General features: G+C 42.9%; 1 protein-coding gene across 3 annotated transcripts in view; it reads left to right on the top strand.

Moving 5' to 3' along the window:
- The first annotated feature begins 9,477 nt into the window (after window positions 1–9,477).
- The window catches only part of CYTH2 (cytohesin 2), a 45,691-nt gene continuing 29,369 nt past the window's right edge, over window positions 9,478–25,799 (top strand). For 2 of the 3 annotated variants that reach the window (XM_070729100.1, XM_070729099.1), the window contains exons 1-8: window positions 9,478–9,606; window positions 14,416–14,563; window positions 16,230–16,296; window positions 16,799–16,917; window positions 17,234–17,314; window positions 21,459–21,571; window positions 23,372–23,520; window positions 24,054–24,166. In XM_070729100.1, the coding sequence (XP_070585201.1) occupies window positions 9,588–9,606; window positions 14,416–14,563; window positions 16,230–16,296; window positions 16,799–16,917; window positions 17,234–17,314; window positions 21,459–21,571; window positions 23,372–23,520; window positions 24,054–24,166 (809 nt within the window). In that variant the 5' untranslated portion in view covers window positions 9,478–9,587. The remainder of the gene's footprint in view (window positions 9,607–14,415; window positions 14,564–16,229; window positions 16,297–16,798; window positions 16,918–17,233; window positions 17,315–21,458; window positions 21,572–23,371; window positions 23,521–24,053; window positions 24,167–25,799) is intronic. The other variant, XM_070729101.1, reaches the window with a different exon arrangement.

A 25,799-nucleotide genomic window follows, 5' to 3' on the forward strand; every position in this document is an offset into this window, starting at 1 on the left:
TTGATCTTACTATGTAAGCCGCCTGAGTCCCTTGGAGAAGGGCGGCCTAGAAATCCAAGTAAGTTAAGTAAGTAAGTAAGTGTTGTGGTTGGCTCTGACCCAGCTCCTGCCCCAGGGAATGGGGAGGTGGATGTAGGAGAAAATTCACCATGTCACAGGCCTGTGTTGCTGACAGAATCAGTTCAGAGTTTAGTTTCCTCAGAGGAAGAAGAAGGTGGGAGTGACTCGGCAGAGGAGGGCTTGGCACACAGCCCAAGCAGTCAATCTGCCTTATCTTCCTTTGATTCAGATGATGACGTTTTGGACCCACACAAGCGCAGAATTATGCGTAGAAGAGACCAAGTAAGAACATATTACAGGAAATAAGGGAAGCCACCTGTGTTTGGGTGGGGCTCCAGTAATTAGGGCTGCTGCTATAAATAGCAGCATGTGGGTTTGGCCGTTGTGGAAGAATATCTGGTTGGAGTTCATCAGGAATCTTGTGTTGCTGGACTTTGTTGCTTTTTCACGCCTTTGAAACCAAAGCAGAGCAACGTGTGTGTGTGTCTCACTTCGTTGGAAGAAGAAGGGGTGTGAAGTTTCTTCACAGCTACTAGCTAAGTACTTAATGACTGCTTAAGGGAAATTGTACAGACTACCCGGTTGTTTTGGGAAGAGTGCTCTTTGCAATACAAAAAGAGTGCTTTGTTTATTTTGACTTTTGTGATAAAGAATATTGTTTTGAATTTTCAAACGTGTGTGTGTCTGAAATTTGTACCCTTGAATTTTCGGGAGGCTCCTATCAGAGAGCCCGGCAGAACAGTAAGTAAGTAAGTAAAGCTTGATTGATTTCATTCAGACAGAGTAGTAATGGAGATGGCTCAGCCAACTCCACCCAGAAAGTTACAGCCAGATGAATTGGTTCGGGCCTGGAATTATGGGAGTGGGACATCTTGGGTGGCAGTTAGGGTGACTAAAGTAAGAGGTGCATTATCATACAAGGTTACTGTGGGGAATGATTGTACAATCAGATGTCACATTGATCAGTTACAGCGTCGGCAGGCCAGTCCAGTCCCAGATGAGGAACCCAAGGAATTATCACACCCACTAGAGAACTGTTTTCCTTCGAGTTTGCCTACATTACCTGTGGCCGTCTCTGGAGAAATGGAAGTATCAAGGGCCTTAGAGCCGCAACCACTCACGGGTGACTAAAACAACCAACTCTGTCCAATTTGAAATGGGCAATATTCCACTTAAACAGTAACATTGTGGCAGTCCAATGGAATCTGTGGGTGCCAGCCTATCTCAAAGACTATGAATATTGAACAGACTGGGGGTAAGAACTATACTGGGGGTGTGTGTGTAGTATTATGTATTGAATATATAGAGCTGGGGTGGCGCAGCAGGTAGAGTGCTGTACTGCAGGCCACTGAAGCTGACTGTAGATCTATAGGTCAGCGGTTCAAATCTCATCACTGGCTCAAGGTTGACTCAGCCTTTCATCCTTCCGAGGTGGGTCAAATGAGGACCCTGATTGTGGGGGCAATATGCTGGCTCTGTTAAAAAGTGCTATTGCTAACATGTTGTAAGCCGCTCTCAGTCTAAGGAGAAGGGCGTCATAAAAATCGAATAAATAAATAGTTGTATTAAGCCCTGCTAAAGTGAAACTAACCTTTAAGTCAACCTGTTAATCCCAACTGTTTTAGAGGAAAATTTAGAACATTCATATTTGGGTGGTCTTTTTTTCCCTTAAGTATTATGATTGATTAAGGCCCTGTGGACCCAGAATTTAAATTTCAGGGAATTGCCTGCAATTTCTTCAGTTACAGATTGAATCAATAAATGCTGTTGTAGCTATGCTGGTCTGCTTCTTGCCTACTGAAGCCCACTATACATTACCAATAACTGGCTATGAATTATGTTACTTAACACATTTCTTATTATGTCTAGAACCCATCTTTTCTTTAAGAAGTTCAAGGCTCATAGATATGTGGACATCTTCCCTGATTCTATCATAAATATTATCTCCTCAACCTTAGTAAAAATTGGTTGAAAGAAAATAAATGGCTCTTTAATGAATCTTAAAAACTAAGTAGAGATTTGGACATAGGTCTTCTCAATCCTATTGTGATTTGATCCGTGCACTAGTATCTGTCCTAAGTTTCTTAAGGATTTTTTTTGTCCCAGTTCTTTGTCTTTCATGATATAAGGAGGGTCCTGGTTTATTTCTTGATTGAAGCCATGTCCTCCTCTAATTTGTGGCAAATCTGAAACCAGTACACAGCAGTGGTGGGTTTTAATTTTTTTATATTACTGGTTCTGTGGGCGTGACTTGGTGGGCATGGCAGGGGAAGAATATTCTCCATTCCCTCCCCACTCCAGGGGAAGGTTACTGCAAAATCCCCATTTCCTCCCGATCAGCTGGGACTCAGGAGGCAGAGAATAGATGGGAGCGGGGCCAGCCAGAGGTGGTATTTACTGGTTCTCCAAACTACTCAAAATTTCCGCTATCGGTTTTCCGAAGTATAGTGGTACCTCTACTTATGAACTTAATTTGTTCCATGACCAGGTTCTTAAGTAGAAATGTTTGTAAGAAGAAGCAATTTTTCCCATAGGAATCAATGTAAAAGCAAATAATGCATGCGATTGGGGAAACCACAGGGAGGGTGGAGGCCCTGTTTCCTCTCAGGAGATTCCTAGAGAGTCCCCACGGAGGCTTCTCCCTACCTTTTCCAGCCATCTTTCCTCCCAGGAGATTCCTAGAGAGGCCCCACGGAGGCTTCTCCCTGCCTTTTCCGGCCCTCTTTCCTCCCATGAGATTCCTAGAGAGACCCCATGGAGGCTTCTTCCTGCCTTTTCCAGTTACAGTTTCAGAGGCTCCGGTTTGTAAATGGAAAATGGTTCTTGAGAAAAGGCAAAAAAATCTTGAACACCCGGTTCTTATCTTGAAAAGTTCATCAGTAGAGGTATTTGTAGGTAGAGGTACCACTGTAACTCAAAATTTCCACTACTGGTTCTCCAGAACTGGTCAGAACCTGCTAAAACCCACCTCTGGTACACAGTATAAAAACTATTTAAATATCACAAATGAAAATGCACATGACTAAGTTAACCTTTGAACAGAAGGAGATTTGTCTTGGACAACTGAAAGCCATCTTCTTGAGGTTCACATGTAGGAAGTTACATCAGAAACTCTCTCATCCCAATTATATCCTCCCACCCCACCAGTCAAGTAGAGAAGATATGCTTCAAATCCATTTAAAGGGGTTTTTTAATGTTAGGATTCAGGGTTTCAGCGGCACACTGGTTGAAAAACACTGGTCTGTTGTCACCTCATCCATTCCTTTGAGAGAATTCTGGCTGAAGAAATGGAAGCTTCAAGAGAGATGATCCAATCCCACTCTCTACTGTCCATCACTGGAATTGCAAGCTTGCAATAGCACTGCATTCAGGTTTCTTTTTTTGATGCAAGAGTCTCGTCAAGTTAACTCAGTCCTGTATCACTTTAACTAGTAACAAACATTGTACATGACACATCCAAGAATTTTTTTTGTGGAGTCGATCAATTATTTTCAACAGTTGTGATCCAACAGATATTTCACCCAGACTATAAGTCACCAACTGCTTCTTTACATTTATCTCAGTAATAAAGAAATGTATGAAATGTTATTCTGAGTTCTGAGCTGCATATACTCCTGTAGTTCATGCATCCAAATTTTATAATTCATGAGGAACATTGTATGAATTTCTGTGCTGCAAACATTCAAAGCAGCATCAGGTAGCAAAGAGTTCCAAACTTCTATATTTTTCTGCCTTTTAATGGTCTGGATTTTTGCAGATAGATAGAATAATACTTTTTTTAAAAAAGGATGTACAGTGGTACCTGTACATACGAACTTAATTCATTCCATGACCAGGTTCATAACTACAAAAGTTTGTAAGAAGAAGCAATTTTTCCCAAAGGAATCAATGTAAAAGCAAATAATGTGTGCGATTGGGGAAACCACAGGGAGGATGGAGGATCTGTTTCCTTCCAAGAGATTCCTAGAGAGACCCCATGGAGGTTTCTCCCCACCTTTTCTGGCTCTGTTTCCTCCCAGGAAATTCCTAGAGAGGCCCCATGGAGGCATCTTCCTGCCTTTTCCGGCCCTGTTTCCCCCCAGGAGATTCCTAGAGAGGCCCCATGGAGGCTTCTCCCCGCCTTTTCCAGCCCTGTTTCATCCCAGGAGATTCCTAGAGAGGCCCCCACAGAGGCTTCTCCCTGCCTTTTCCAGCCCTGTTTTCTCCCAGGAGATTCTGAGAGCCCCACAGAGGCTTCTACCCGCCTTTTCCGGCCCTGTTTCCTCCCAGGAGATTCCTAGAAAGGCCCCACGGAGGCTTCTCCCCACCTTTTCCGGCCCTGTTTCCTTCCAGGAGATTCCTAAAGGTACCCCATAGAGGCTTCTCCCTGCCTTTTCCAGTTACAGTTTTGGAGGCCTGAGTTTGTAAGTGGAAAAGGTTCTTGAAAGAGGCAAAAAAATCTTTAACACTCGGTTCTTATCTAGAAAAGTTTGTAAGTAGAGGCGTTCATAGGTAGAGGTACCACTGTACTGTGATGTAGAGTTCCGTATTCTAAGTGCATTGGACAGCAGCTCCCAGGGATGTCCATACATACACCTTTTTTGGGTGGGCGGGGAGCAAACATCAGATAAGGAGGAGGCTAGTTTAATACAACAGGTAAGATTAAGAGTGACTGCTAAAGCCCTACCTGGCAAATTGCTTTCCATGTAACTCTAAAGTCAACTCTAAGGTTGACTCAGCCTTCCCTCCTTCCGAGGTGGGTAAAATGAGGACCCGGACTGTGGGGGCAATAGGCTGGCTCTGTTAAAAAGTGCTATTGCTAACATGTTGTAAGCCGCCCTGAGTCTAAGGAGAAGGGCAGCATAAAAGAAATCAATCAATCAATCAATCAATCAATCAATCAAACAAACAAACAAACAAACAAACAAACAAACAAACAAACAAACAAACAGGGTTGTTCAGAAGGATTGCATACAAATCCTTATTTGGAAGAGACGGTAAACCAATAAACCATTCTCCCTATCTGGAATTCATCCTCTTCTAAGTGGCAATTAAGCACGTGAGCGAGATAACAGATAATTTTCTGCTACAAAGCTTTACAAAGATCACTGCGCCTACTAATTAGTAAAGGGTCCTTATGTGAATTACCAGGTAAGGATACAAGAAAGACAAGCAACTGTCTAGGTCTCTCTTAGCAACAGCCTGCTCCTCCCTTTCTTGTCTGCTCCCGAGGCCAGCAAAATAACTTTCTGCCAACACAGCCAGGTGGTTGTATTAAAGGGCAGGCCTCCCAGCAACAGAAAAGATGCCAGCTGCAGTGCTCTGCCCTGAAAACCAAGCTCTGCTTTAGTTACAAGGCCAGCAAATGGGGCCATCCTAAGGCTTTAACATGGGACAAGACAAAGAAATCTCTGGCTTTGCTTCTCGAATTGCTCTGCCTTATATGTGCATGTGGGGGGGGGGAGGCGAAGTGGAGCAAACTGCCTGGAAGGGGAGTTCAGCCAACAAGCAAATTATCCCATCGTCAGATGACAGGAGCAGAAAGGTCTCTGTGACTTGTCAAATGAGCTATTTCGGAACACAGGTCTAGCATGACTCTAAAATAAAATTTAACCCCTGTCCCAAAAGAGCCCATGTCCCAAATAACAAGCCTGTCGAGTAATGCAAGGCAACACAAAGGAGGGAGCAGCACAGTAATGGGTTCTAAAATCGGTGTGCGTGCGCTTGTGGGCGCGTGTGATGCTTCTGTGCATATTCCAGGTGGGTGGGCGGAGTCTTCTACCACTGGTGCTATCGGTTCTAAGAACTGGGCCGAACCGGGAGCAATCCACTGCTGGAACAGCATCTGATATTGAGCAGTCTCTGCAAGGGAAAAGCAGCTCTAACTGCAACAGAAAAAAATAGACCAAATCTGGCATTCCTTCCCCAATAGCAATGGCCCTTTTGGCAAAAAAACCCCAGCAGCAATCTTATACAGGTAATCCTGGCTAAACTATGGGATAATAAGGACCACGAATTCTGTCACTGCACGACAGTTATGAAACATGATGTCACATGACCACACTGACTTATTAAGGCAGTCGTGGCAGTTCTAGTTGTCACGGTGAACCGAATCTCACGTGATCCAAATGTCCCGTGGTCATGTGATTCCCGTTTGCAACTCCCTCCTGGTTTCAATGCTGACTTTGCTTCTCAGAAACAAGCAGTGAAGGTCACAAATGGCGATCAAACCTCCATGGGACCAGGGGCGGGTTCTCCTACTGCTGGATCACTCAGGGGTGTGATCAATGAAGGCCTGCAACCAGAACAGTAAAGTGCTACCTTCCAGTAGTGATTTTGGAGATGTGTGCGCAGCTGCACGCTCCCGACACACGCATGCACAGCCCCAGGTGGGATTTGGTTGCTGCGCATGCGCAGCAAGGGAAATCTCACGTGGAGACATCTCTGCACAAGATTTCACTCGCTGCGCACATGCAGCAGCCATTTTTTTGAAAGTTATTAAGTTATAGGTTCTTGTTTTTAAAGTTATTATCCTATTAATTGGCCTAGAATGTTTTATTTATTGTATTTTTTTTTACTAAGATGTTGTAAGCCGCCTCGAGTCCACGGAGAGAGGCGGCATGTAAGCCAAATAAATAAATAAATAAATAAATAAATAAATAAATAGATAGACAGACAGACAGACAGACAGACAGACAGACAAACAAATAAATAAGCAAGCAAACAAATAAACTAACTAACTAACTAACTAAATAAATAAACAAACAAACAAACAAACAAACAAATAAATAAATAAATAAATAAATAAAATTCTCATGCCACCGGAGGCCTGCGTCTCTGCGATGGCCTCAGAGGGCGCACCGCTAATGCCGAAGATGGCAGGTCTTTCTCTGGACATGATGTGCCACGCACAGCATGCATGCGTAGTACTTTTTAAAAGCTTCTGCGCATACACAGAAGCAAAAAGCCGAGATGGCAGAGCCAAACCTACCTCTGCATGGGACACTGAAATGTCCTAATTGCAAGTGCCTGAGTTGTTCTTACATGACTGCGAAGGCAAACTTCCACAGAAAAGCTGCCAGACTCCACATTCGCTATGATGATCGCAAACAATGGCTGAACAAACGGTTGCTAATGGGGATAAAATCACCAACTCTTAACTGGAGATGCCTGTCTCTTTCTCCCAGTTAAGACTCATCTTTGGGCTTTGGGTTCAGTTTGATAAACACAAGTCTAGTCCAGGGGCGGAGAGCTGCTACCAGTGCGCTGTATGTGCAACTTCGGTTGTGTTCCATGCACAGGCATCCCCAGCATGTTTTTGCTTCTGCGCATGCACAGGAAGTAAAAATATGCTGAAATCTCGCAAGGGGATGCGCGCTTGTGTGAGATTTTGTGTGTGTCCTGTCCCCTCGCAATATTTTGCTTTGCGCAAAGAAGCACAAAGCAAAAAATACCCAAAAAAGAGATGGCAGCGCCCATAGGATTGCCACCGGAATGGTTGTGCAGAAATTGCACAATCTGGCAGCCACTGGTTGTGCGCAGTTCTCTACCGCACCAGTAGCAATTCAGTACTGGTCTAATGCTAGCACTCAACCTGGGTTTTCAAGTAATGCAGGGGAGGGCAGCAGGCAGGACGGGATGGAACGCAGTTCCACCAGCAGAAATCAAGCTACATGCACAGCTCCAGCTGTCCAGTGGATTACTTGTCTCGGCTTCGCTCTCCTTTTTTCCCCCTGCTGCTGCGTGCTCCTTGCTTTTTTCCTCTTTCCTCCTTCCTGGCCTCGGTTGAGCTTCCCTCTTTCCTGACGGCTCCCCTCCAGCCTCACGTGGCTGCCTCCCAAGGCCAGGAAGGAGAAAAGAGGAAAAAAGTGAGGAGCTCACAGCAGCAGAAGCAGGGGAAAAAAGGAGAGCCAAGCCGCACCGAAGCGGTCTGGGCTGCGGTCTTTTTCCCCTCGTGAAGCCCTCCGCCCGCAGCTGAGATGAAAAGGCATCATGCGGCAATAATAACCTTGTGACTCTCCCTCAACTTTCTGATATTTTTAAATCATCCCCTCCCGTCGTCCTCCTCCTCCTCCTTGGAAAGTGGTAGGGAGACCAGCACCGGCAGGAGTTGCAGGGGGCCCATTTCCTCCCCCATCTTTTCTCAACAGCTGATTGGCACCTGTTCGCCTAGCTACCTAGCCTGAGGTGGGGCGGGCGACCCAGGAAGGAGAGCATGGGAAACGCGAAGCAAATTGTCACCCCAGCAAGCAACACTGGTGAGGTTGTAAGTCGAGGACTTAACAGTTCACTGGAACGATGATGATTGTTCAAGCCACTCCCACCTGGTCACATGCCGGCAAGCCACAGCCCCACAAAACCCCACACCCACAGTGTGGCAGTAAAAAATTTGGCTGCCCATTACTGAAGTCCTGACTTGTGCTTGATAGTGTTCACAATCACCTTGTGCTGGGAAAAATAAAGGTGTGATTTTAACACCAGAATAGCTAGAGATGATTTAAGGCATCTCGGCAGCAGGATGGGGATGAGATGATGTCTCATGATGTGGCATCTAAACGTAGTTGTGTTCATGGTGACACTAGCACTAAGATTCTGGCAGGCTTATGGAATTTGGGTTGCAAAAGCCTAACTGGCCACAAGATGGCAGCAAAGAGACAGCGCAAAAGTCAACCTGGCCGACTCGAAGACTCACGGACTTCAATTCCCAGAATTCTCCAGCCAACATATTTATTCTGGAAGCTGAAGCGTACCACGTCTCAGTCGCCCAGGCTGGAAAACCCTGTCCTCTGCCGCATCTCCTGATGAGGAGGAATTTTTTTTTTTGCAGCCCCTTTACTCGATTGGCCAGCCTCGATTGGGTTGCTGACACTTCACTCATCTTGATTGACAGTTAGACAAGGAGGGCAAGACTCAAAGGATGAAAAACGTGCAAATAGAAGAGGATGAGATTTGAATACAGTAGGTTTTTTTCCCCCTGGGACAGAGACAAAGCCTGCCCATTTATGAGAATGACAAGTTAGCATAACTGGAAATGAACTACAGGAACAAAAATAGGAGATGCAGCTGTTTGGATCGAGATCGCTGAATCCTTTTTTTTTGTGGGGGAAGGGAGGCATCAGACAAAAGAAATATCCAGTCAACTGAACAAATTATCTAAAGGACTCTAGGATTCCTATATCTTGGTTGAAACATGCACAGAATAGACCGGTTCAAAGTACAAAGCCACAGAAATGATCGAGTGGGCTAGTGTAAGGTTTCATTGAATAACTCTCCTGTCAATATCATGCCGAGGATGCCTATTGGTTGCTACGAGTGTCCATGTAAAATTATGAAATCTCGCTCTCTATTGGCTACTTCTCCTAGCTGTTAGGAGGCTACTCTCGAGACTTCTCTTTCCTATTGGCTACGCTTTTCATGAGAGGCGGAACGTTCCTTTCAGTTTAGAACCCGGCTGCTGAAGGGAGGGCATTGCTGTTGCAGCCCCGAAGAAAGGAGGCGAAAAGAAACTGGGGTTCCCTTTGGCCTTGTTTGGGGGCACTCTGGACGTCATGGAGGACGGTATCTATGGTAGGGCTCCCTAAGACTCTTCCTTTGGGGACCTTAAAGAGGGGAGCTAAACGGGCAGATAGTGCCATTACGAGACCCGCCCTATAACTACAATAGGAAAAAGAGTGGGTGGACTGAGCCATTCAGTACCAGTTGCGTAGGGGGCGGGGCCGATCCTTACAAAGAGGGGTGAGGCTGGAGTAAACCATGCGAAATAAAAGGAGAATGCCGGGTTGGCACGTTCCATAATGGGAGGGGGGGAATCGGTATTTTATTCATTTAACGATAGGGGTGCGACTGGTTCCATCGACTCATGTACATGAATCGGGCGGGGGTGGGTGGGATTTTTAGGCTATACCATGACAGGAGGGAGACTGGAACGCACCATTGTTTGAGACTTCCAATTAGATAAAATAGGATGGGACTCTGAGCTGCTCTCGAAAGAGATGGAGGAGGGTGAGAATTGGCAACCTACTGGAGGAATTGATGAGACGGCTCTGAAAAAGCACCGTTATAATTTAAATAGGAAGCTGTACCATTCCTTGGAGGGAAGGGGCAGTTTGTGATTGGATCCAACCATGGTGCGAGGGAAAAGGGGGGAGAATTGTCTACTGTAAATCATAAGATGCTCATCCTTTTTAACATGTTACCCCGCTAATAATACCACACCTTATTTATTAATATTTTTTCATTTAAATGTACATGAGCTGCCAAGGGATGGTTAAAAAAAGTCTTGGTTAAAAACGGTGTAGGGCATAATTCGTTATAATAATCGTTTTTAATCAAGTGAATTGACTGTCCAGAATTGCCTCAAACTGAGGCATATACATTTAATAAATAAATGAGTGGCATATATATTTAGTGAATAATAAAATAATTTATAGGTGTCAGATTTTCATTACCTCTGGGCTCCTCACATTTTCAATAAAATTATTAAGCAACACACAGAAACACGAATTTCTTCTTTGGAATTGAATTAACCCTGCTGTTGTGTTCCCATTTACTATACACTTGTGCTGTTTTGTGTGTAACAAAATGTAACAATCAGCGTGTAGCAAAAATTAAACAAAACGAAAAAAATCCCACACTCATAGTAAGAACCCCTCAAATGAGGAAAAGTCAATTAATCACAAGTTTCAGATCCGCATGGAAAATAATCTACAGGGTCTCAAATTTCATTTCAGGTCATATTGACCCAAGCATAAAAGCAAGGTTAAAGTTTTTGTAAGTCAAAAAGATTTTGGATTTTATGCACTGCCCCCCAACTGCTTTTCCAAGCAAACATAAAACCTAAGAATTACTCAGGGTATATTGTGTATGTGTATATTGCCCATACCTGCAGGCTGGCTCATTATAGGTTCTTGTTCTGGGTGTGCCTCTGAGCTGAAAGCTGGACATGCTAGACCTAGAGGAAGTGGCTTTTGCAAAGGTTTTTTATTATTATTTTATATCTCTTGCTTCCCTTTGCAACATACCTGATTCTCTACTCATCTCATTTCCTGCTTGTAACAACCCTGTGAAGTAGACTATGCCAGTGTTAATGACTCAAAGGCACTATCCAGAGATCAACATTTGGACCTGTGAACTTCAATTTCTTGACAGCTTGGTACCTTTTACGCACACATTGTAAATTAATCTTGAATAACCACTTTAAAGCTTGGCATCTGCTAACAAGATTGGAATTGTTTTAAGTTGGTCATAAGTCCTAGCTGGAAAGAGGAGTTTGATGTAAACAACATGGACGATGAAAGAATGATAATAAGTATTTATACCATATTGAAGATTGGCTTGCATGGACTTGTCTGGCCCAAAGCAGAGAGGATAGATTCCAACTGGATGCTAAGAAAAATTCATTTTAGCAATTGGATAGTGAATGGCTTAACTACCATCTGTTAGGGATGTTTTCATTTGGATCTGGGTATAGACGAATGTTTGTCAACTTCATTAGCTTCAAGATGTGTGTACTTCACCTCCCCATGCTGGAATTCTGAGAGATAAACTGACAGTAATAAAGTTGCTGAGATAAGGGAACAATAACAAAAAGCTGAGAAGATAACTTTAATGACACATTATTATATAAGTGAAAAAGGTTGAAACATTCCTTAAGCCCTGGGCAGCAAGATAGTATTGGCAAGAGATTCAGGCGGGTTTGATTCACTAGGACAGTGATGGCAAACCTATGGCATGGGTGCCACAGGTGGCATGTGGAGCCATATCTGCTGGCACCCGAGCCGTTGCCCGAGCCCAGCTCCAACATGCATGTGTGTGCCAGCCAGCTGATTTTTGGCTTGCACAGAGGCTCGGGGAGGGTTATTTTTGGCTTCTAGAGTGCCTCCAGGGGATGGAGGAAGATGCTTTTACCCTCCCCCAGCTCCAGGGAAGCTTTGAAGCCTGGGGAGGGAGAAACATGGGCCTACTGGACCCACCAGAAGTTGGGAAATAGGACATTTCTGGTCTCCAGAGGGCATCCAGGGGACAGGGGAAGCTGTTTTTGCCCTCCCCAGGCATTGAATTATGGGTATGGGCACTCGCTCATGCACAATAGCACACGCTCATGTTCTTTCGGCACCGGAAGAAAAAAGGTTCGCCATCACTGCACTAGGATATAAGAGGGAGAGAAGGTAAAATGCAGCAAGATTTGCAAGGTTCTGTTGTTACAGCCTATCTCAATAAAATGTAATTCTAGATTTCCTGTGGAATGTTTTTCTTTCTTTGTTAACTAATTGAAGTTTTTAATCAGTATAGTAAAAAACCAATGTAAACCAAATTATAAGAAAGGGGAAAAGAAAAACTCAGAAGAACAAAAAACAAAAACAATAATTAAATAGTTGTTGTTGATGATGATGATGATGATGATGATTATTATTATTATTATTATTATTATTAATTAGATTTGCATGCCGCCCCTCTCTGTAGACACAGTTTCCAACTATCGCATTGAGCATATGCTAATATACTGACTTTTCACTCTCTTTTAAAGTTACAAATAAAAACAAAAACTCACAGTCTAACTTTTATTAATATGCAATCAAGAAATCTTCCTAGTTCAACAAAAAAGGTCCAGTAGAACTCAGTAGAAATATCAAACAGTTTGGTCAAATAATTCAATATTTTCTTTCTTTCTTGCTCTGTGCAATCTTGACCTTTAAATCTTCTTATGGCATATTAGATTTGATCATCATTTTTTGATATTTAAAAGGAGTTTTCAAAGCTTCCACTAGTCTAGTTTGAAATTTCCATAAGGAGGTTTCCCAAAATTTCTTGCTACAACTGTTCAAAATCCAGATCCTTTTTAAAAAATGTGTCTTAGGTATTCCTACTTTGTTAATATCAGGTTTTCCCCCATGCTTTCAAACTCTAATGCATATATTAGGTAAAGGGCTTTTAAAGTTTTTCTCATCATCTTCTAAAAGTTTCTCTGTTGAAATCTGTATCTTTTCTGAGGTATTATTATTAATATTTTCAGGTCATGCTTCAAAAATTTCTTTCAAGATAAAAGTTTATACTGAATTACCCATTTCTTGTTGGATTTTTATTTACTTATTAACATTTATATGGCCTCTCCTTTCAAAAAAGTGACTGACCAACTGGGTACAAACTCCTTCTAGTATTCATTTGCAGCCTTCATCTAGCCTCAGCTCCAAAAATATATGTTTAGTTTTGTTTCAGTCATTTCCTGTGAGTATATTATTTAATTTTTACACTTGTTTTTCAAATCTTGTAGCAAAAATAAACACTGTGGTCTCCAAATCTATTTTTTCTTCTTTTTGATAATTGTATATTATTTTAAATTTGAATCCTAGGAAAAAGGTAAAATTCACCAGGTGTCAAATTAGAGTTGCCAACTTGAAGGTATACAATATCCATAAAATAGTGAAATGAAACATTTCTGAATGTAATTCTCAAGTGAATTTGGTTGTCTTAATGTCTTTAGGAAGAACTTTGCTGATACTCGACTCTGAGTGCTCAAACCACGAGAGACCCGTAATTTTATGATCTCCTCATAAAGAGCTCTTGTGGCCAAACTCTGAAGCTCTTGTTCTTCAGTGAGAAAGGAACCAGTCTACACCCCATTCTTCAAAGAGGTCCTTGTTCATGAACTTCAGTCAGCCATGACTGAAGAAGCTCTGTGGAATCTGTTTCTGATCTGGCCTACCTTAAATGACTGATACTTAAGACTAAATGCACATTTTGTTTGGCCTAGATTTACAATCATAATAGATCTTGCCCATTATGGTCGTAAGTTGTAATAGCCATAAATCAGTTATCATGTGACCAGCCCAATTTTATAACCTTTTTTCCCTTTGCTGAAAACCAGAAGTGAATGCTGATTATCAGTAAAATGTCAAAAATTGCAGATGTGATCGTGGGAGGGGGAGAACTGAGTCATAAGTACCTTTTGGGGAGAAGTCCATTGGAACTTTGAACAGTCGCTAAGCAACTGCCCAAATATTAAGTGACAGTGTCATGTACTCACAGGGCTGTATCCTCTTGATTATATGCCACTGTAACAAGTTCCTGAAAGGGAAGCATGAATATCGATGTGGATCCATGGTGGGTTGTTAACAGTTCACCCTGGTTTGGTGAACCAGTAATGATGGTGGCATGCTCCGACCACCTGCCCGGACATCATCATGGACGATCTGTGCATGCACAGAAGCAGCGGGCAAAGCACATGCACACACATCTCCAAACTTTGTAGGTAAAGGTAACTGAAACCCATTACATTGATGTGGACTCATTGGAAAAGAGACCACTAGCTTTTTCTAATGGTTCAAAATGACAAGAACAGTATGCTTTCTTCAGTCTGCTCCCTTCCTTCCATTGCAGTGCCTCCAGATCTGACACCAGAGGAGAGGCTAGAGTTGGAGAACATCCGGCGACGGAAGCAGGAGCTCTTGGTGGAAATCCAACGCTTGAGAGATGAACTCAGTGAAGCCATGAATGAGGTGGAGGGGCTGGAGGCCAATGAGGGAAGGTGAGGGATTCCTTCTCCCTAAAGAAGATTGTCTAAGGCAGGGCTTCCCAATCTTGGCAACTTCACAACTCTCACAACTCTTCACAAATAATCAAGTCATTATGATTTCAAGACAGGCTTTTCTGAGACTGTTCCAGTCTTCTCTAAACACGAGTCCCTGAGTCATCTCAGGATATGCCTGTTCTAATTAGAGGCTGCTTCTTTAACTTCTGAGATTTTCTTTTTAATATATAATACAAATAATGTGGCTTCATTGATACTATTTTTGAAATCTCTAAATGTGGATGCCTCTGATTGTGTCAGGGTCTTTAATTTTTTTAAAAAGATGCCCTTCATTGAGCAAAGGTTTTATATAAATATTGTAGATAGTTCTTTTTTAGCAACCACAACTTGGACTAACAACAATGAGGTGGTTGCAAAATGAAACCACAACTGTGCTTACAATATTACTTAAACTTTCCTTTGCTTTACAGACCTGCAAAGGTTGTAAATGCAATGATTGGCTATAAAACTAGTTTTTCATCACTTTATGAGGCAGATGTTAAATGATTATTGTTAAATGATTGCAATCGGTATCTTAAGTATTCTGTTCTTTTGGAGATAGAAGGAATATCTTTGTAGAAGGAATGTCTTTATAAAGACAGCACCTATTATTATTTGTGTGAACCCAGTTGAAACTCATTAGATATACTACTTTCTTCAACTGTATGATGCATAGTCATGCAGTTTTAACTGATGAAAGTGAATTAGAGAAATGAAAATCCACCTAAGTAAATGACAATTTTTTATTATTAGGTTGCAAGCCTTAATTGTAGGAAATATTAGGCTGAACGTCTTCCCTTGCCTTGGGGGAATCATGATTTTTTTGTAAAAGCAGGTTTCTCTGTTCTAGATTGGGAAACTGAATTAAGTATATACTTCATGGCTACTTGTATTATATTATGAGGACAAAGAGACAGCATCATTCTTGAGAGACAGAAAATAAATGATTACCAGAAAGGAGTTATTTATTTTAAATACCAACAACAAAGCCTCTGATGCCCTGCACTCCGATAGCCCTGCCATACTCACTTAGCCTTCACTATCTTCTTCCTTCAGCTGTAGATAAAGTGTGCTAGCCTTGCTCTAAGTGAGGCAGCTTCTGGATGTGCCAAGCTGCCTTCCCAAGGCCAAGCACGCCCTTCTCTAAATTTTGTGTGTTTTGCAATGCTTCAGGAGGCCTGAGTTGGGGCTGAAATAGAAGCCCAGTAGTGGCTGATTGGGGCTACTGAAAGCCCCAGGCCTCTGCTTTAGCCCATGTGCCACCGCTATCACCACCTCTGAGAAGTGTCATTGTGCAGAGTGGCCAAAAGAGCAGAGATGGAGGGAGAAGATAGGCAGCCCCTTATCTTCCAAGGCTCAGGGCTGAGAGGAACTAATCTGGGAATGATTTAAAGCAAGTGGGTCCTTGTCTAATGTTTGGCAGCATTTGATTAAAGATGGCAACAGAGCCTGCTCATCGTGTGTTGTCACACTCTGAGTGTGGCACTTCGTGATAGAAATTCTTGTCCCAATTACTATCGTTAACTGAGGGTTACCTGCATGTGTATTCGAAAGCCTAAATGAGCTTAAAGTGCTGCAGTTCCTTTCTATAAGAGTCAAAGGTATGATTCTTTGTCTTGGACAGTAAAACTCTACAGAGAAACCGGAAGATGGGGATGGGGCGTAAGAAGTTCAATATGGATCCCAAAAAAGTAAGTGAGTGAAGGGTTTGCATGTTATGATATCTAAAGATTTGTCCAAGGGAAAACAAATGTTTCCTGATGACACAGGAACTGCTGGGAATGAGAAATCATGTTTTTCTTCCCCAGGACTGGTTAGGATAGAATTCTATGATTGAGGGGCAGGAAACCCAGCTGAGAAACCCAGAGAGCCAGTTTGGTCTAATGGTTAGGCATCAGGTTAGAAAGCAGGAGACTGAGTTCAGGTCTTAGCTTAGCCATGAAAAACAGTTGCATGACTTTGGTCCACTCATTCTCTCTAAGCCAAACTACCCTCCAGGGTTGTTGTTGTGGGGAAAATAGGAGAAGGAAGGTCTGTTGGACATGTTTACCACATTGATTAATTTGTAAAAATCAATAAAGCATACACACACACACACACACACACACTAATCTATATGAGATTTCATAATTTGAGGACGGGAACGTGTTTGTGTCTGTTCTACATTTTTTTTCCCTTCCTTGCCTTTTCTAGGGAATACAATTCCTGGTGGAAAATGAACTTCTGCGCTCCACACCTGAGGATATTGCTCGCTTCCTCTACAAAGGGGAAGGCCTTAACAAGACAGCCATTGGGGACTACCTTGGTGAGAGGTGAGTAAGAACAGCAATGATGGTTGGAGCAAATGAGAGAGAGAGACTATTGTAGCTGTTGATAACATAGTGAAGATTAAACTACAGTACAGAACTTCCTGGGACACTGGAAAAGAGCACAGATAGTGAACTGGGATAGATATTAAATTTATTCAGAAAGTAGGGGTCAGAGAAGAACAAATTTGGGTGCTAGCTAATTGAAGAGGTCAGGAGGGAAGGAAAAAAATAGGGTAAACATTTCAGTGATTGGGATGGTAGGAATAACTGTCCCTTCAAAGGGCAGGATTAATACAAACTCTCTTAATCTTTTATTCAGGGAGGACTTTAATATTGGTGTGCTCCATGCCTTTGTTGATTTGCATGAATTTACTGACCTCAATCTAGTGCAAGCACTCAGGTGAGTCTGGAAATCTTCAGCTATCTACTATATTAGAGTCGTCATTAGCTACTGTAGTTTTTCAGCAGTTTGGCTGTGGTACCCTTTCTTCCTATCTTTTTTTTTTTTGGTGGAGGGGGGAGTGGAGTAAGAACAAGAATATATTGTTTCTCCTGCTAAAGGGGAAGTGGAGCTTGCCTGAAACAGCCACTTCTGCTCTTGCCTCACCCATCTCAGAGCCCTGTAGGTGAGTGCGGATCAATTCCCACAGCCCTTCCTTTAATTTTGTAAGAATGCCACCCTTTGGTATTTGTCTCATTTATTATACTTCTCTATAACAAATCTATACCCGTGATGACAAACCTATGGCACGCTCAGCCATATCGGAAAACACGTCAGGTGTTGCCCTGTGTCAGCTCCAGCATGCATGTGTGCCCTGCCAGCAGATTTTCAGCCTTGGGGAAAGCCATTTACGCCATCTGGAGCCTTCAGGAAGCTTCTCAAAGCCTCAGAGTGTGAAAAACGACCCAATGGACAAATCAGAAGTTTGGAAAAACGGACTTCTGTTTTGGCTTTTTTTTGTTTTTGTCTCCAGGGTGTGAAAAAGGGCCTAACATGCACTGGAAGTTTGGGGAAATGGACCTCTGGTTTGCTTTTTGGGTTGTTTTTTGCACTCCAGAGGCTTCAGGGAAGCCTCCTAAAGCCTGGAGATGACGAAAAATGGCATAATCAGCCAACCAATAGTTCGTTTCCAAACTTCAGTTGGTCCATTCGGATGTTTTTCACCATCAGGACTCTGAAGGCTTCAATTCAGCCTGTGCACACGTGTGTGGGAGGGGTTGTGTGCATGCGTGAGGACAGTGCAGGGGTTGTGTGCATGAGCAGGTGGAGGGCATGGGTTTAGGCACTAACAGGCGCTCATCTTTTTGACACGTGAGCCAAAAAAATTTCACTATCACTGATCTCTACTATGGTTTCTTTACATCACTATACCCCATTTCTTAACTATAATGGTATGTTTCTAGATGGATAGATGGTCCTTTGGCCTTCCATCTTTGGTTATACTTTATCTCCCAACTGCATTGTAGGTAATGCATCTCAGTGACAAAGGCTAATTATAGTGCATGAGACCAAAACCCTGAAAGAACAAATGCATAGAAAGTCAGAATTGAGAAGACAGCACAGACCGCCAATGCTCTCTCCTGGTTAGCTGTTACAAGAAGGTCTCACAGATTGACTACAAACAGTGGCATCCCAAAATATACAAAGAAACAGAAAATGAAGAAGCTAAAGGGCTCTGGGACTTTGGAGTTCAAACAATCACCTGCCATGCAATTCCCAAAGTTAAAAAGTGTTGAGAAGACAAAACAAAATCTGGGTAGTGGACAGCTGGAGGCAACAGAAGAGAAGAAAACCAATTGGAGAAAAACATAAAATTCTAAGACTTGCAAGTAGAACAACTGTAGCAAAAGAAAATAAAGATAATATCCAAAAGTGGGCTCCTTGGGTGGAATCTCAGAACACCTAAGGCAGCACTTCAATACCATAGATTGACAAAATTACTGTCAGTCAGCTGCAAAAGGTAGACTTATTTTGAACACTTTTTATCCTGCAAGAATAGCCTTGATATTATTAGACAATTGCATCTGCCTCGCATACAAAAAGAATACAGGAAGGAAGTAAAAAAGGAAAAAGTCAGTCTCTCCGAATAAAGAATGCACAGTCTAAATTTGAATTTGTTTTTTAAACATGCAAAATTTGTAATTTTAGATGGAAAATTGAAGTGATCTCCCATTGTGAGGAGCACTTCAGCCTTAGCTAGATATAGGGGAATGTTGGCAAAAGTTTTTGGCACTGCCAAAACGGCAGCACACATGCCCACATGCCAGAAAAGTGCCCCGTGTGCACCACCTGGTCTTCCAGTTTCTGGCGCACATGAAGATTAGCTGGCCGGTGTGCATGCGGTAAACCAGAAGAATGCCAATGAAGCCCTCCCCAGCCCACCACCGAGAACAAGCGAGTGCAGCCCCCTCCCCTTCTGCCAAAGCAGCGTGACTGGTTCCTGGTTGGCGCACCTCTTACCCTGGCGCTTGACAGCCATTCCTCCCTGCCCGAGCAGGCTTCTAGCACAGCTCCAGCCCGTGGCACTGACACATGTCTGTGGTCCAGAACACCTGGCTGGCTTGGGTGCACAGGGCAGCCGGCCACCCTGCCTGCTATTCCCAGTTGGGGGAGGGGCATTTCTTGTGCTGCCACTTCCGGCAGGGATGCTGAAGCAGTCGCCATTGAAGAGGCGAGCTGCCCCAAGAGGACCGGAGGAGAGTACAGCTCTCCATGCATGGAGAGTCTGCTGAGGGCTTGGCTCGCCAATGGGGGAGCGACTGCGGGGGCTGGCTGGTTGTTCCTGCCCCTCACTCTGTGGCCACCACTGCTGCTCTTTTGGGACAGCAGGACTGCACAGGCGTCGAGCAACAGCCACAGGGTGAGGGGCAGAAGCAATCGGCCAGCTGCCCCGCCAGCAAGCGGGGCCTTCTGCAGCATCTCCATGCATGAGGAACTGTGCTCTTCAGTCTTACTGGGGCAGCTCACTTTCCTGACAGTGGCTCCTCCAGCATCCTGGCCAGAAGCGGCAGTGTGAGATGTGTGGTCGGCTGCGGCCGACAGGCTGGGCAGCTGGTTTTGCAGCTAGCAAACATTACACTGTGCAGCCGAGCCGGTCAGATGTTCCAGACTGCAAACACATCAATGCCACAGGTTGGGGCTACGTAAAAAGCCTGCTCGGTTGGGGAGGGAGAGATGCCTCAGCCCACCCTTCCTGACAGGCGGTTCTGCTCCCCTAGGAAGCGACTGCCGGGATCCCCTCCCTGGCTTTGGGCACGTGAGCTGTCGCCCATTGCTCTTCTGGGTTTCAGTACATTGGCCACCTGGTCTTCGCGCATGCATGCATGCATGCATGCTAGAAACTAGAAGATCATCTTCCATGGCGGCTGCTCTTCAAGTTTCCGGTGCTCCCACACATATGAAGACCAGCTGGCTGGCGTCCAGAAGAATAACAGGCGACGGTCCTCGTGCCTGGAGAGATGGCTCCACATGCATAGGTTTGCCATCATGGGTATTAGGAAATGCTAAAAATCAAATGGAAATTAATGAAAAAGGGTAGAAAAATACAGGATGCAAAGTTCCAAGATATGAAATCAATTTATATAATGAGATCTGTAGAATCTCTAGTTTTTAAAATATAGAATCCAGTACAGGTAGTCCTTGACTTAACAACCACAATTAAGTGCAAAATTTCTAAGCAAGACAGTTATTAAGTGAGTTTTTACAACTTTTCTTGCAGAGTTGTTCAGTTAGTCCTTGCAGTTGTTAAGTTAATAACACTGTTGTTAAGCGAATCTGACTTTCCCATTGTCAGAAGGTGGCGAAAGGTGATCACATGACCCCTGGACACTGCAACCATCATAAATACATTCCAGTTGCCAATCATCCAATTTTTGAACATGTGACCGTGGCAATGCTACAAAGATAGCAAGCATGAGGAATGGTCAGAAGTCATTTTTTTTCACAGATATTGCAACTGAGTTCTCACTAAATGAGTGGCTGTAAATTGAGGACTACCCAGTGGTAGGTTCCTACTGGTGCAGTAGCAGCTGCTAAATTGCGCAATTTGCGCACGACCACTCCGGTGCCTGTCCGTCGGGCGGTGCCATTTTTTTCCTTGATATTTTTCAACTGTTTTGTTTCCGCACATGCGCCAAAGCAAAAAAATCACTGAAATCGCACACATTTTGGCATGTTTTTGTTTCCTGCACATGTGCGGAAGCAAAATCGTGCAAGGGACGTGCATACATGGGCACACCCATATGAATCAAGAGGATTTTATTTATTTATTTATTTATTTATTAAATTTGTATGCCGCCCCTCTCCGTAGACTCTGTTATTCTTCTGGACGCCAGCCAGCTGGTCTTCATTACAAATCTAATATTTAAAAAACTAAAAACCCATAATTTAAAAAACATACACACAACATACCATACATAAACTATGTAGGATGTGCTCACAGTACTCTGGTTTGCAGGCAAATGCAACCTGCCACTGGGATTACCTATATTTCACATCAGACCAATGAGTGTCTTCATTCATGGCTTCCCATTCCCATTTGTAGGCAATTCCTGTGGAGTTTTCGATTACCAGGAGAAGCCCAGAAAATTGATCGTATGATGGAAGCCTTTGCCCAGCGGTACTGTCTGTGCAACCCTGGAGTCTTTCAGTCTACAGGTACAGCATTTTCTGAGAGAGAGAATGTGGGCCTCTTTAGTTGTGAACCACAAACCCTCTTTGGCGAATGTGGGCAGTATTTGAATCAAACTCTGAATATTGATTACCAGGGCATTCCTGCCATTTATTTCCCTGTGAGTTCACTGGTATTTGCCTGCGGAGCATATTTTTCCTGCTTGCAAGAACTAAAGATTCATTAATGTCTATAAAAGTACAAAGCTTTAAAACCCCCCACTTTTTTCAGTGTGAGAGCCAAAGTCCCTCTAAAGAAAACTTATTAAATTGTATGAAAGGTTCCAGAACACTGCCTGACCCTTCCACTTTGTCACACATTTTGCACACTCTATCAAACACATTGTTCTTTGGATACAAAACCCCCCAGAATATTCAATAGCTAGAAGAGATGAGAACTCATTGTAATTCAGTGCTCTCTGGACGTGGTTGTTTTCTTGCTATCACTATCACTGATGATGTTACCTAGCTTGGGTAATGAAACATCTGCAAGAAAACAACCAAGGTCACAGAGCACCAAGGACACCTACTGTTATTGTCTGTTACTGCATCAGATAATGGTACAGTTATGGTGCCCTGTGCTCAATGCAAATGTTCTGGTAGGAAAATAGGAGTTGGGAAAGGCTATCACTGCCTTGAACTTTAGATTTTTCCTGCATGAAAGGGTAACTAAGAAATAAATATTTATCTGAAAAGCAGGGATTCAGGAAAGAAGAAAAACCTTCATGTAGGCCGCAGTTAGCCAAATTCGTTCTATAACCAAAACTTGTTTACTTTGGAGTGGACTGATCCTAACTTTCAAGGGATCAGTTTTACCCTGCAGAATCAGATATTAGATTGTCTCAAATGGTGATCTTTGTTAGAATCTCTGTAAAGATGGTGCTAGATTGTTCTGCATTGGGCCACAGCCTACTTTAAACCATTCCTATTATAAGTACAGTTATAGTTATCCTTTGAATCACATACTTGCTTATCTGAATTGTAAGAGCTAAGTATGGTGTTTTTCAGAGTATAAGACACATCTTTTTAGCTCAAAAAAGAGGGTGAAAGCTTGGATGCATCTTGTACATTGAATGTAGCCCTACCTAGCCACAGTTGCTTGTACTAATCAGTGCAGAGCCTGATTAGCACAAGCAACTCATTATCAGTTTCCCGACTCTCCACTGATTTGAGGCTGCAGGCAGGCTGGCCACATGCTAAACTGAAAGTGAAACTAGCTGCAAGGAGGCAAATTGCTGAGAGGTGGACTGCTGACAATGTTGGACTGCTGAAACTGGGTGCAATAACTAAGGTAAGTCAATAACTATAAATGTCTAAAGAATATATAAATATCTATAGAACTATAAATGTCTATAGAATATTCAAATTATTATTATTATTACATTAGCAGAATCTTGCAAGCCTGAAAATAATTTCTCCAGTGCCTTATTCTATAGAAAACCAGGGATGGTCCCTTCTTATATATTTACCAAGTCGCCTTCGCTTTGATGGGCTAAGATAACTGCTTAGGCTGCAGCTCTTCTGTTTGTCTTCCAGGGTCATTGCCACATTCTATTTTTCTAGAGTAGCCTGAAATGGTCCTCTTAAAGAATCTATACTCACAGCATTTCAGAACAGCTAAAAAAAGAAAGAAAAGAGCTTCAGTTCCATAACTTATATTCCCTCAAATATTTTTCCCACAATAAGTTTATCCTCTAGTGAGAACTTGAAGAAAAAATTGTATATCTCACCTATTCAGATGCGTAGAAGTAAACTCTGAAATGCTTATTGAGTTCTTTGTTCCCCCAGATACGTGTTATGTCCTCTCTTTTGCCGTGATCATGCTAAACACCAGCCTTCACAACCCCAATGTCCGAGACAAGCCCACAGTTGAGAGGTTCATCACTATGAACCGTGGTATCAATGATGGGGGTGACTTGCCGGAGGAGTTACTGCGGGTGAGAAGTTAGCAAAGTGAACACAGGGCTTGTTTTTTTAGCTAGATGATTCTCTGGTTTAAGGCTAGTGGGAGGGAGGAAAGTAGTGGTTTTTTTACCATTTCAAACATTCTCTGCCCAGTTCTGAGGTACTTTTATATTGGTTTCCTAGCCTTCACAACTTTATGACATGTGGACTTCAATTCCAGAATTCCCCAACTAGCTATACTGGGAAATTCTGCAGGGTTGAAGTCGACACATCTTAAAAGTTGCCAAGGTTGGGAGTCTCTATTCTCATACACTGTTTTAACATAATGCCATTACTGCAATTACAGTTTCTTCTACATTCATTTTAAATGCTTTGCTTTCATTTGTAAGTGTGTTTCATTTGTAAGTTTTGGAATTATTTTATCTCCTCCATTGTATAGTCAATCAACTATGGTCACTGTGCCATGGAAATTCAAACAGACATGCAGGAATACCTATTTTCTTGCCAAATTGGAAAGGAATAGAGTTCCTGCCTGTAATTACTCTCCTTCCTCCCCTCCTGCTAGAATCTCTATGACAGCATCCGTAATGAGCCCTTCAAGATCCCAGAGGATGATGGGAACGACTTGACCCACACATTTTTTAACCCTGATCGCGAGGGCTGGCTCCTCAAGCTGGGTGAGAGGCGCGCCCCCTGTTTCCCCTTTAAACACTATGGCCTTTGCTCCCCTTCCCCACTATCCTTCCCCCTGCCCTCTCCCATCACCCCACGCCATGATCTTTGCACGCTTCTGCACTCTCCTCTCTTCCCCCTACCTGTTGTGTCATTTAAAGCATGACCTCTCTTCATCAGATCAAAGGGATCCTCCTGAAATCCACCCTGATGTCCCTCCCTTTCCCATTAACCAAATATATATATATAAACCCATGGGGATCCATTGAATTGCAAAGATCTTCATTTTTCTCCCCGCCTCCCAGTTGAGGTGGATCTTCTCTGACAGATGATGAGAGGTGTCTGCTGGGATTTTTGTGAATTGCCTTTAAAAGCAGGCTAGTAACCGAAACCCCAGTATCAAGCCACTGAAAGCCATATCTCTGGCGCCTGATGTTTCACCATTATTGCTGGTACCTTTTCAAACCTATTGAATGCATCTATAAGTTGGGTAGGGTGTGGGAGACAGAGAGATTAAAACAGTGAAATATTCCAGTCTTAAATCTCGATTCATAGTCAGATCATGCAGTCTTTACTTTTCCACTATAGGGCAATTAGCAGAACTACTACCCGTTTAACTTCTGTCATAAAACATTTTTATTAGTGCAGATAAAAGCCTACGTTGTAGAATAATTCTCTACTCTCAGGCTACTTTGTAAACCAGAGACAAAGAATTCCTCCTTGGACAAGCAGCATGCAGCTTTATGATAACATTGTTAGGTCGAAGTAAGTGGAATAGTACTCTTGATAAGAGGGAGGCACAAAATAGGTGAGCTTTAGGACCCTCAGGGAATCTTCCTGTCCATCCCAAGTAAGCCAGGTGCAATATAAGGTCCAAAGCAGGCAAGGCAATGAGTATAAACTCAGATCCAGACTAGAAGAATCCAAAGTAACATCATAGAGTCCAAAATGGTATAATCCTTTGGGATAAGCTGCTTTAAGTGATTGGATGGGACTTTGGTCCTGATTTCCTACCAGGAGATTGAGATAGAATAGTACAGGTAATCCTTGACTTACAACTATTTGTTTAACAATTGTTTGAAGTTACAATAGCATTGCAAAAAGTGACGTAGACAGTCCTTGAATATATGATCATTCTGGGGTCCCCATAGTCAGGTGTCCACACGGTCATGTGATCCAGTTTTGGATGCTTGGCAACCCGCATGCATTTATGACAGTTGTAGCATCCCACATTCATATGATCGCCTTTTGTAATCTTCTCAGATAGCTTCCAACAAGCAAAGCCGAGGAGAAGTCACATTCATTTAATGACCGTATGACTCACTTAACAACTGTGGCACAAATGATCATAAACCTTTGCACAACTCACTTAAAGATAGAAGTTGGAAATCCAGTTGTGGCTGTAAGTTGAGGACTATATGTAATAATGCTTTATTTTGCTGTTTTATGTTCTGGTTAGAACTTAAATCAGGTAAACATTCCTGTTTGTTGTTTTGCTCTTGTAGCAAATCTTGGCTTTGGAGCAGAGAACAAGTTAAGGAATAAAAGCATACAATGGAGGTGCTTTCACACTTGCTGGTCAAAATAAACCACTTTAAGTTCTTCCACCAAGGATGTGGCTATTTCTTTTCCTGTACTT

The sequence above is a fragment of the Erythrolamprus reginae genome, chromosome Z, assembly GCF_031021105.1.
Source record: "Erythrolamprus reginae isolate rEryReg1 chromosome Z, rEryReg1.hap1, whole genome shotgun sequence".
NCBI classification, from domain to species: domain Eukaryota; kingdom Metazoa; phylum Chordata; class Lepidosauria; order Squamata; family Dipsadidae; genus Erythrolamprus; species Erythrolamprus reginae.